This window comes from Lycorma delicatula, chromosome 2 (assembly GCF_047948215.1).
Source record: "Lycorma delicatula isolate Av1 chromosome 2, ASM4794821v1, whole genome shotgun sequence".
Classification (NCBI taxonomy): Eukaryota; Metazoa; Arthropoda; class Insecta; order Hemiptera; family Fulgoridae; genus Lycorma; species Lycorma delicatula.
This window is the reverse complement of record NC_134456.1, coordinates 138,413,222-138,426,155: the sequence shown is the minus strand read 5'-3', so window position 1 is coordinate 138,426,155 and position 12,934 is coordinate 138,413,222. Positions and strand designations below refer to the sequence as shown.

The following is a 12,934-nucleotide window of genomic DNA, read 5'->3' as shown; positions in this document are numbered from 1 at the left end:
ATATATATATATATATATATATATATATATATATATTAAAACATATAAAGAGAAAAAACCAGCCAAAATGAGATTCTATAAAGTATAAAAATAAAACCTTAAAAAACCACACAAATTTTTCTTGTAATCAATTTATACATTTACCTTCAGTACCTTTTGGTTGTAATCATAATTTTATGTAGTACATAGAAAACAAACATAATTAATTAATTATTATATCAGACAAATTTAATAAATTTACAAAGATTTATTAAAATTATCACCTTTACCTGAACATCAGTTCGTTCTGCAATCCATTTAGCAATAGATTCAGCAGCAAATCCCAGTCTTTGTATATCAAATGTATCGCTACTCTTTGGCTTACCCTTAGGAGGGAAATGCATAAATATTGGAGCTGTATTCAGTCTTAGCTGTAAAAAAATTGAATAGTATGTTATATAAATCAAATAAATAAAAAGATTAGACTGAATAGCCTCCTCTATGAATCATGAGACCTTGCCGTTGGTGAGGGGGCTTGAGTGCTCAGGGATACAGAGCAGCTGGACCGAAGGTGCAACCATATCGGAGAGGTATCTGTTGAGAGCCAGACTAAGGAATGATTCCTGAAAGAGGGCAGCAGCTCTTTCAGTAGTTGTTAGGGGCGTAAGTCACAACGACTTAAACGGCCATATCAACATCACTCAGTCCTCTGAGTACTGCGCAGCTGAAAGCAATGGAAAACTACAGCTGTTTTTTTTTCCAAGAAAATGTGGCTCTGCATTTTCAAAAGCAATAATGGAGGCGCCTTCCTTGGTAAAATATTCCGGAGGTAAAATAGTCCCCCGTTCGGATCTCCGGGTGGGGACTACTAAGGAAGGGGTCACCAGAAAAGTAAAAAATAACATTCTACGAGTCGGAGCGTGGAATGTTAGAAGCTTAAAAAAGGTTGGTAGGCTAGAGAATTTAAAAAGGGAAATGGATAGGGTAAACGTGGATATAGTAGGAATTAGTGAGGTTCGGTGGGAAGAGGAAGGCGACTTTTGGTCGGGTGACTTTAGAGTAATTAACTCAGCGTCAAATAATGGGCAGGCAGGAGTAGGTTTCGTGATGAACAAGAAAATAGGGAGGAGAGTGGAGTATTTCAAGACGCATAGCGATAGAGTCATTGTAATAAGGATAAATTCAAAACCTAAACCGACAATGATTGTTAACGTCTATATGCCTACAAGCGCCCATGATGATGATGAGGTAGAATGTGTATACGAAGAGATTGATGAAGCAATTAAACACGTAAAAGGAGATGAAAATTTAATAATAGTTGGAGATTGGAATGCAAGCATTGGAAAAGGCAAGGAAGGAAATATAGTGGGTGAAAAGGGCTGGGCAAAAGGAATGAAAGAGGGGACCGACTTATAGAGTTTTGCACGAAGTATAATTTAGTAATTGCCAATACCCAATTTAAAAATCATAATAGAAGAATATACACTTGGAAAAAGCCAGGCGATACTGCAAGGTATCAGATAGATTATATCATGGTTAAGCAAAGATTTAGAAATCAACTCGTGGACTGCAAAACTTACCCTGGAGCAGACATTGATAGCGACCATAATTTGGTGATAATGAAATGTAGATTGGGGTTTAAAAACCTGAAGAAAAGGTGTCAGATGAATCGGTGGAATTTAGAGAAGCTTGAGGAAGAGGAGGTAAAGAAGATTTTTGAGGAGGACATCGCAAGAGGTCTGAGTAAAAAAGATAAGATAGAAAATGTAGAAGAAGAATGGGAGAATGTTAAAAAGGAAATTCTTAAATCAGCAGAAGCAAACTTAGGCGGAATAAAGAGAACTGGTAGAAAACCTTGGGTTTCAGACGATATATTGCAGCTGATGGATGAACGTAGAAAATATAAGAATGCTAGTGATGAAGAAAGTAAAAGGAACTATCGGCAATTAAGAAATGCTATAAACAGGAAGTGCAAACTGGCGAAAGAAGAGTGGATTAAAGAAAAGTGTTCAGAAGTGGAAAGAGAAATGAACATTGGTAAAATAGACGGAGCATACAGGAAAGTTAAGGAAAATTTTGGGGTACATAAATTAAAATGTAATAATGTGTTAAACAAAGATGGTACACCTATATATAATACGAAAGGTAAAGTCGATAGATGGGTGGAATATATTGAAGAGTTATACGGAGGAAATGAATTAGAAAATGGTGTTATAGAGGAAGAAGAGGAAGTTGAGGAGGATGAAATGGGAGAAACAATACTGAGATCTGAATTTAAGAGAGCATTAAAAGATTTAAATGGCAGAAAGGCTCCTGGAATAGACGGAATACCTGTAGAATTACTGCGCAATGCAGGGGAGGAGGCGATTGATAGATTATACAAACTGGTGTGTAATATTTATGAAAAAGGGGAATTTCCGTCAGACTTCAAAAAAAGTGTTATAGTAATGATACCAAAGAAATCAGGGGCAGATAAATGTGAAGAATACAGAACAATTAGTTTAACTAGTCATGCATCAAAAATCTTAACTAGAATTCTATACAGAAGAATTGAGAGGCGAGTGGAGGAAGTGTTAGGAGAAGACCAATTTGGTTTCAGGAAAAGTATAGGGACAAGGGAAGCAATTTTAGGCCTCAGATTAATAGTAGAAGGAAGATTAAAGAAAAACAAACCAACATACTTGGCGTTTATAGACCTAGAAAAGGCATTCGATAACGTAGACTGGAATAAAATGTTCAGCATTTTAAAAAAATTAGGGTTCAAATACAGAGATAGAAGAACAATTGCTAACATGTACAGGAACCAAACAGCAACAGTAGCAATTGAAGAACATAAGAAAGAAGCCATAATAAGAAAGGGAGTCCGACAAGGATGTTCTCTATCTCCGTTACTTTTTAATCTTTACATGGAACTAGCAGTTAATGATGTTAAAGAACAATTTAGATTCGGAGTAACAGTACAAGGTGAAAAGATAAAGATGCTACGATTTGCTGATGATATAGTAATTCTAGCCGAGAATAAAAAGGACTTAGAAGAAACAATGAACGGCATAGATGAAGTCCTACGCAAGAACTATCGCATGAAAATAAACAAGAACAAAACAAAAGTAATGAAATGTAGTAGAAATAACAAAGATGGACCACTGAATGTGAAAATAGGAGGAGAAAAGATTATGGAGGTAGAAGAATTTTGTTATTTGGGAAGTAAAATTACTAAAGATGGACGAAGCAGGAGCGATATAAAATGCCGAATAGCACAAGCTAAACGAGCCTTCAGTAAGAAATATAATTTGTTTACATCAAAAATTAATTTAAATGTCAGGAAAAGATTTTTGAAAGTGTATGTTTGGAGTGTCGCTTTATATGGAAGTGAAACTTGGACAATTGGAGTATCTGAGAAGAAAAGATTAGAAGCTTTTGAAATGTGGTGCTATAGGAGAATGTTAAAAATCAGATGGGTGGATAAAGTGACAAATGAGGAGGTATTGCGGCAAATAGATGAAGAAAGAAGCATTTGGAAAAATATAGTTAAAAGAAGAGACAGACTTATAGGCCACATACTAAGGCATCCTGGAATAGTCGCTTTAATTTTGGAAGGACAGGTAGAAGGGAAAAATTGTGTAGGCAGGCCACGTTTGGAATATGTAAAACAAATTGTTAGGGATGTAGGATGTAGAGGGTATACTGAAATGAAACGACTAGCACTAGATAGGGAATCTTGGAGAGCTGCATCAAACCAGTCAAATGACTGAAGACAAAAAAAAAAAAAAAAAGACTGAATAGTTTATGTAATTTTGTTGAAGACATTCCTGGTAAGGAAATTTTTCTAACTTTTGTTTTATTCAACTTAAATTTTCGGCAAGTTTTGTTTACAATTTTTATATGTCTATTACTAGAGACCGGATTATATGCAACATAAAAAGCTTGAACTCTGCATGCAAATATGCATGTTAAATATGAAAAAGTGTCAAAATATACAAAATAATAAATAAAAAAATTGTAATTTTTAATTTTTTTTTTTCAAAATCACCATACAGTTAGTAAGTAGTTGAATAAAATATTGATAAAGTCGATAATTAACAATTATTTAACATTTTGTTACTTTTGTAAATGTAAACAATCAGGTACAGTTCCAAATGTTCGGTAGTAAGATTGTGTATTCGATCAGTCAAAATATTCTTATAAGTGGAACAGGATCGCTCCACATCCACTGAGGTAACTGGGCAGTATTTGAATTTGGGAGCTATGTTAGCACTTAATTGTTTCTGGCAAAAGTTCACCCGTCCTATTAATAAAACTATAAATTTGACACAAAGATTCAAAGCCTGGGTTATTGTTCAAAATGTTTTCAAATTTTTCTTTAACATTACATGAGAATACCTCTGGCAATGCAGAGTTCATTTGGTGGATTTTATTCATTAACTGAATAGATAGTCAATGCCAAACCTTGAGTTTCAAGGTTTTTAATACTCGCAGGTATGTGGGAAAAATAAGTGCTTATCACAGCTACGTTTTTTTTTCTGTACTAGGATCGTTAATTGCTTCCTTGGACTGACAAACTGCCATAGCCTCTGCACTATCGAAGTCATTACCTTTGATGGCCTCAAAATGTTCATTGTAAAACAGCACAGCTTCAATCCACGTTCCCCATCGAGTTAGCACTGGTTTGGGAGGTAAAGGCACATTTGGAATTTTTCTTTATAGGCCTTATTCAGAGCAGGTGACTTAAGAAACACTTTCTTTGTTGATGAAACCAGTTTATTTACATTCCCAAACATGGATTGTACTTCTTCAGCAAGTCAATGTACTCTGTGGGCAAAGCACGTCACATGAATCAAATTCATATAAAATACTTGGAGAGCTTTGGCTGCCTTGATCATATAGGAAGCAGCATCTGAGAGAAATATAAACAGTCTTTCATCTGCAGAAGATTCAGGAAATATTTTTTTAATACTCTCATTCACAAATCTGGCGATCGTAGAATGATTTGTCTTTTCAAGGTGTTTGCAGGCCACCAAATAGGAAGAAGAGAGCTCTAGTTTTAATGCACCGACAATTAAATTCGCTATGTAATGGCCACAACTGTCCGTAGTTTCATCAGCTGAAATCCAAATAATGCTATCCTTGAATTCATTGCGTATTTCTTCCAGAACATGTAGGTAAATTGAGGGAATGTAATCTCTACGCAATGTTTGTTGGGTAAAGTTAACAAAAATAAAAGAACACACAGCTCGTATTTGCCAAAAGAAATTGGACTTTAATTAGAAAGAAAACAACTGAACTTATGTTAAATCATAACCTTAAAAAATTAAAGAAATTATGAAATAAACATAACTTAATAATACTTAATAAACAAAACTTATAATAATACATAACAAATACAGAAAATAAACATTTTTCAAATAATAGTTTTGAGAATCTACAATTAAACAAAGCCTGAAAAAACAAAGGAATATAAGACACCTTTTTTACAATTAGATACTTATAAACATAACATCAATAAAAACAGTGTAACTGGAAAACTGTTGCAATTACTGACATATTCTGTAATAATGAAAATCAGCAATGAAAAAATGCCATCAACTTAGAAAAATAAATTACAACAATACTTATTATTGGCACTGGCCGTTCCTAATTTTTTAACAACAAACTTATCATTAAATAATTAAAACTAGCAATTCTAGTTTACTGTAGAAAAAGAAGCCACGATAATCTTCCAGTATAAGAAAAGAGTTAATTACAATAATCAAATTGAAATAAATAAACATATAGAGTTCATTTTAGTAAACAAGCTTTCTTGAAAATATAAAATTACAAAGAAGTCCAAAAACGTAACTTCACATCAGGAGTTATTTTCTTTAGATTAATTTAAGAGAAGTAATATGAATTCAGTTCATGAGTAGATAATGATTAATCTCTGCGATTAACAAATTACATTAAATTGAATCATAGAGTCAAGTACAATAAAAAACAAATTGTAAAAAGTAAGCACATAAAATATGTTGCACATGACATAATAACATAACCTTATCAAAGACACCTGTCGTGACTGCACTTAAGTGAATAAATGGTTTTTTAAACCAAACTTGAAATTGAAATGCATAATGTACGATTAACTGAATGTTTCACAAATTTTACTAACAGCGTAACTGTTTACTATAAATAATAATGAAGGATTTGAACATCCCTTAATAACACACGAATATTGGTAAAAAATGAACTCGTGAAATTAAAGTGCAACATATTCATACAGTTTGTCCTTGGCATAGTCTGTAATGGCGAATCAAAAAATAACAGAGGTAACAATTAGTGATTAGAAGTTGAATAATTTGTAGCACCTCAGATATGTAGCGACGAGTTTGGACAGAATTTGCATTGATGAAAAATATAATCAGCAGCTGTAGAAGATTCGACATCGATAGAATTGGCAGTTTGTAGCAATTGAAACACTTTCCGGAGAGACGTAATATTCCGAATTTGAAGATTAACTTAACAAAGAAACGAGGCAAAACAAAACATAGAGATCGGTGAAGTCACAAAACACTGACGAGTAGAACTAGAGAATATTTCAACGGAGAAATACCTCAACGTTTAGGAGAGTACGAAGACGACGAAAGTATTAACACATTATACGAGAGAGAACCGCAAGCTGGTCCCCGGGCGGGGACCAGCCTGTACATCCAAACAACATGAAATACTGAACTGGAATGAACAAAGCTGACGTGGTGAGAAGTAGGGGAAGCGAACAAAGCAATGGACAAAAGAGTGTGTGTGTGTGTGTTGACAACAAGAGTAGTGTCTAAGTGTTAGTATGAGAACGATTAGAGAAAACGTGTGGAATTCTGGAACGAAGACATAACAAAAATAATTTACAAGCAAGCAACCACTAAAGAATTACGTAAGACTGATAAAATAAATTTCTGAATACGCACAAGTTGAAGAAATGACATCAGGGCAGACAAAGAGAAATAGACTTCTAGGAACTATGACAGTATTGAAATTGGTTGAGAATAAAAAACACTTAAGAATAATATATATAATAAGACTAAAGAGCAATAAATAATGTGTGATATGAAATAAATTGACACCAATATGATGATGCAACAATAAGTCAAACTGGAGCCTGAGAGAAATGATATAGAAAACAAACCCAAACAACCTATTTTAAAAATACACGTATGATAAGCCTTACAAAAATGCAAAATAAATTTACCAAGCCTGTAAACTACAAGACTCGACCATAACCTTGAATTTATTGGAATAAACGCAACTTTACGTTGCGTAAAAAATAGCATAACCAATAATAGACACTGCATGGAAAAATAGAACAAAATAGAAATTTGAATGTTTATGAATGATAATGTACATGTGTGTAACACATACATGGACTAGCCATAATATATTCATAACAATGAATTTTTCAAATATCACGAGGCAAAAAGTATTTCTTTTTTATTGTTTCACAGGATACCATCATTAAATTTGAAAATAACATAATTTTAAAATTTTGTCCCTCAGGATAGCATCCCCCTTCTAGTTAAAAGACAATTTAAGATTGCCTATGTTACTTCCAGACTGAAGACCTGTTACTATCCAAAAGTTGATTGTATTTGGTTGGATCTATGAAGCTATAGAAGGGAACAAACAAACATACATTATAATTAAATACAATACCAGTCCTACGTAAGTAGTCTGGTAAAAATTTGGTGCCAAGATGGTTCCTAGGGTTCTCACCCCAATACAAAAAGAACACCACAAGGAAATTTGTGGTGACATACTGCAGTAACTGCCAGGCCCAATCTTCCAGAAAACACAGAAATGAACCAGCATTATTATAAAGTTTAGATAAAGCTGAAAGAAAGTAAAAAAAAAAACAACCAGAACTATGGGAAAGTGGTTTCATTCTTCATTAGGACAATGTGGCTGCTCACATAGCATTTTTTTGTGAAGTAGTTTTTCTTTGTCAAAAAACCGATTACTACACTGAACATCCTCTATTTTTGCCTATTTTGACATCATGTGACTATCTTTTACCTACATTTAAATTTGTGCTTAGAGGGGTACATTTTGAGTCTGTTAAAACAGTAAAGAAGAAAATGTCAAATATGTTAAAACAGCTGATAAAAACACATCTGTTCCACACCTTCAACTAGTAGGAAACAAGTCTAGATCTAAGTGTATGGGCTGTATTGTAGGGCATAAGCATTACAATTGTAATAGATATGCAGGTGAGTTATATTATTATTATCATCTTGTTACTTTTGATTATTATATTGTCTTGTTACATAATACAGACATCTCATATGTAAAATTTCCAAAATTTATTTTTAAAAAGTATCAATATGAAAATAATTAACTACTCAATAGTAATCTATTAAAAAAAAAAGTAATTGTAAATAGACATCAGCCTAAAGTTGCCTGACAGAATAAATAAAATTAATTAATCGGCATTTTTATTGTATGACTTGCTCAAGCTCCCAAATTAAAGGAACTGTAAATAGGATATCCTAAGCAAGGCAAAGCCTTTCATACAGAAGACACTCACCATTTGGAACACTTCTGATCCTTCATCAAAATCAACCATAGCAAAAAATAATTTATTGCTATATGCCTGTGAATATCTAAATGAATTTGCCACAACTAAATATTCATCATTTGCTTGCCTGAAATTAAGACAAAAAGTCATTAATAAAATAAATCATTTTACAACAGGATAATTACTGATTTACATATAAGTAACCAAATTAAAAAAGCTACAGCCAATATGTTACTGATCAATTATACTTTTAAATTGATCCAGAATTGATTTGACTAAAGTAAAACGTGATTTGATTGTTAAATAAAATATATATAAAATTGTAATAAAATATATCAGATATTTGTGATCCAATTTTCATCGTGTCACCTCTCTTGAACAATAACAATGTATTCTGACGCTGCAGCTACACTACGGCCTTAACTACAAGCCTTACAAAATATCAAGAATAAATCTATTTAAATTTATTGATATTTGGCAACACCGACTCATTGTATTGATAAAACTAGAATCAATGCCTCTCTATTGCTGTCTAACGTCCACCATATTGGACATTCTTGCAAAGCCACAAAAAGTTTTCATCTGTCTCAAAAATTCTGGAACATCTGAGCAACCATTTGTGCAAACATGTATAAATGCTGCACCTTGTTCAATTCCAGCCAGTCTCAGTCGAGTTGATCCTTCTATCGCTATCAAATCTATCATGAATGTGTATGTTGTAATTTACGTATTAACTGCGATTCACGGCAGTAAATTTATACAAAATCAAGGATAAATTTTTAAGCGGGCGTAAGTGAGCATTAGACGATAGTGAAGTATCAACAATGCACAGACAAGTGAGATTCCAAAAATATAATCAAGAAAATATTCTCAAGAATACTTAAATTTTGGGTTTACCAGTACTGAAGTAAATGAGGAAGAAAGGCCCCTGTGTGTGTCATTTGTTCAAAAATGTTGGCATCAGACAGCATGAAACCTAATAAACTTAAATGACATTTAGAAACGCTTCATAGTATGTTAAAAAAAATTGAGAATTCTTTGACTTAAAATTAAAATCATACAAAAAGCAAAAATAATTTTTAAAGAAAACTTTGTGAATGAAAACGCTTAACTTGCCTCATACAAAGTTTTATATAAAACAGCCAGATGTAAAAAGCCTCATACCATTGGTGAAGAGCTTATTTTGCCAGCTGCAATTGAGATTGTATAAACTATGTTTGCAGATAATTTTGCCAAACAATTGCAATCCATATCTCTATCAAGTGATACTGTTGACCATCAAATTGGTGATATAGCTGATGTACATCATCAGCTTTTCGGGAAGTTGCGTGACTAATTGTTTTCAATTCAACTTATTGAGAAAACAGATAGCAATAAAGATACTCATTTCATTGCCTATGTTCGATTATGTGATAGTATGTCAGCAGTAGAAGAACTGATTTTCTGCAAACCAATAGAACTGAAAGCAAAAACCACTTGCATTATTTGCTATCTTAAAGTATTTTATAAATGAGGCAAACAAAGAATGGAAAAATTGCGTCAGAATATGCACTGATGGTGCTTGTTCAATGTATGGAAGATTCCAAAGTAAATAAGCACATGTGAAACAAAAATCTCCAAATTGTGTCTGTACACATTGCATGATCCACAGAGAAGCTCTGGCTTCCAAAGAAATGAGTCCTTGTCTGAATATTGTGCTAACGATGGTTGTAATCATAGAGTAAATAAAAATGAGACCCCTAAAATCGAGAATTTTTTTGTACTTTGTAAAGACATGGGTGCAGTACGTTCAGTGTTACTATTTTATTGCGAGGCAAAATGGTTATAAGTGGGAAATTTCTGCAATGTGTTTATAAATTAAGAGACGAAATCACTATTTTTCTAGAACAGGAAAACCGAGATGTTTTGAGATGGTTTATTTGAGAAATAATTTGAATGTTCAACTCAAAGAAGTAAATACAAATATGTTGGATACAAGTGAAAAAGTTAATGCTTTTTGTAGAAAATTGGAATGGTGAAGGAAAAATTTAAAGGAAAAACCTAGAAATGTTTTTTCTAATGTGGATGATTGTGTTAAAACTTACAAGACTGAAGAACAACATGTGAAAGTTGTTTTTGTAATCATTGAATATTATTTAGTCATGCTGGCAAAGAATTTTAAAAAGTACTTTCTTGCTAACAACTTGGTAACAAGTTAAGAGTGGATTAGGGATCCTTTTCAAAATGCTCCCGAAGGGCTCTCAACTGCTAAAAAAGAAATCTTCATAGACTTCATGGCAAGTGGTGAAATCAAGACAATTAATAAATAAATTATTAATAAATCATTCTTTGAATTCTAGGCAGGGATGGATGATGAGTTTTCTGCACTGAAAAAAAGAGCATTTTGTATACTGCTACTATTTTCAACATCCTACCTTTGCGAAACTGGATTTTCTGCGGTAGCTGCTTTGAAGACAAAATATAAATCTCAGCTAAATATAGAAAAAAATTCAAGTGTGTCTATTTCTAATATTAAACCTTCTGTTGAAAAACTTTGTTCTGCAAGACAGGCCCAAGGGAATTCATAATTCCGTTAGTGTCAGTCTTCAGTCTTTAGAGATGATAAGGTATTGTGATTTGTGAAAAATGGATCAAACATTACCTTTTGAAAGGCAAAAATTCACAGTTTACAAGCAGTTTGGTTATTTTTGGAGGAGGTCATATGTGCACAAATGATGCTGAAAGTTCTAGAGAGCCTGGCTGTTGAGGTTACAAGTGCAAAGAATACTGAAAAAAATCCATGAAATGGTGATGAAAGATAAAAGATTGAAAGCTTGTGAGATCACTTAAGACAACAGGTATCTGAAATGAATGGGTGCATCATATTTTACATAAATATTTATAAATGCAAAACTTTCTGTGAGATCAGAACAGTAAGCACGTTTTGGGACTGTTCCAACATGTTTGACATGAATTATTGCACAGTTTCATAAACGTAGATGAAAATAGGATACATCAATACTGATTGAAAGCCGAGGAATAGATAAAACAGTGGGTTACAAGTGGGAAGCTTCCTCAAAAGATGGAAAAAGCCATTTCATCAGCATGAAAGGTGGTCTCTGCCTTTTGAAATGCATAATCTTCAATGACTTTCTAGAGTATTATGGTAACCAAGAATATATTATGCATCTTGCTGGATCATCTAAATGAGAAAATAAATAAAAACAACCACAACCAATAAAAAAGGGTTAATTTTCACAGAAAAAATGCACCAGTAAAATTACACAACTTCTTCGAAACTTCTCTTACTCGCCACATTAGCATCTTTGGACTATTATCTACTTTCAAATATGAAGAAGTAAGTTGCTGGAAACGGATTTATGCAAAATAATATCTACATATTTTGAGGATTTTGTTAAATCATACTATAAGAATTAATTGAAAAACTTGAGCATCATTGTACTAAACACATATTACATACATACAGTGTTTAACTTAATAGAGGCCCCCATCACTCAGTAGTTTATATTAAATGCTTATATTAGTGTGAAATGGATAAAATAATATGGAAGATGTTGGTATGACTGAAGGTAGAGATGGGAGGATTTTTTATTGCCTGTACATTTGAGTACTGCCAGTCTGTGTCCAGCATTGGCTTTTGAACGAGGTTGCATAATTGTGTTATTGTTTGTCAAAATATGGTTAACTGTTGAAGAACATGTATTCATGATGGTAACTTATTTAGAGACAAAATCTCATGTTGTGTGTCAGTGAAAGTTCAGGGAGAAATTTGAAAAGGAAGCATCAGTGAAAAGTGTTATTCAGGCATTAGAAAATTTCATAATACAGGTTCGGTGTTAGACCAGAAACGTGCCCAACACAGGTCAGTTTTAACAATGCAAGTCTCACAGTGCATTACAGCAACAGTTACAAGATCTCATAAATCTTTGGGGAGATTAATCTGGGAAAAGAACATTTCCCTAGGTTCAGCCCAAACTGCATTGAGGAGAATGCTGAAATGTTATCCATATCAAATGCAGGTTTTTCATGAGTTAACTAATGCTGATTATGGTAAAAGGGTTCACTGCAGTAAAATGGTTCAAGAACTTCATTAGAGGCGACATTGGCATTAGACATCAAGTGCTTTGAACAGATGAAGCATGGTTTCACCTTGGTGGGTATGTTAGCAGTGGGTATGTGAGCTGCTGAACTTTCTTTCTTTTTTTTCTGTTTAGCCTCCAGAACCACTAAATAAGGTATTACTTCAGAGGATGAATGAGGATGATACATATGAATATAAATGAAGTGTAACAGTCTCAGGTCGAAGACTGAGATATTTGGTTAATTGAAACCAGACCACCAAATCCATGATCTAGTACTGAAATCCGTATAAAAGTAACTGCCTTTACTAAGATTTAAACATTGGAACTCTCAACTTTG

The 12,934-nt window shown here is 33.2% G+C and overlaps 1 protein-coding gene across 1 annotated transcript in view; it reads right to left on the bottom strand.

Annotated features, from left to right (window-relative positions):
- The window catches only part of Ostgamma (oligosaccharide transferase gamma subunit), a 28,444-nt gene that overhangs the window by 12,162 nt on the left and 3,348 nt on the right, over positions 1 to 12,934 (bottom strand). Inside the window, exons 3-4 of the mRNA XM_075356299.1 lie at positions 8,525 to 8,642; positions 270 to 410 (exon numbers count right to left, since the gene is read on the bottom strand). Coding sequence (XP_075212414.1) covers positions 270 to 410; positions 8,525 to 8,642 — 259 coding nt within the window. The remainder of the gene's footprint in view (positions 1 to 269; positions 411 to 8,524; positions 8,643 to 12,934) is intronic.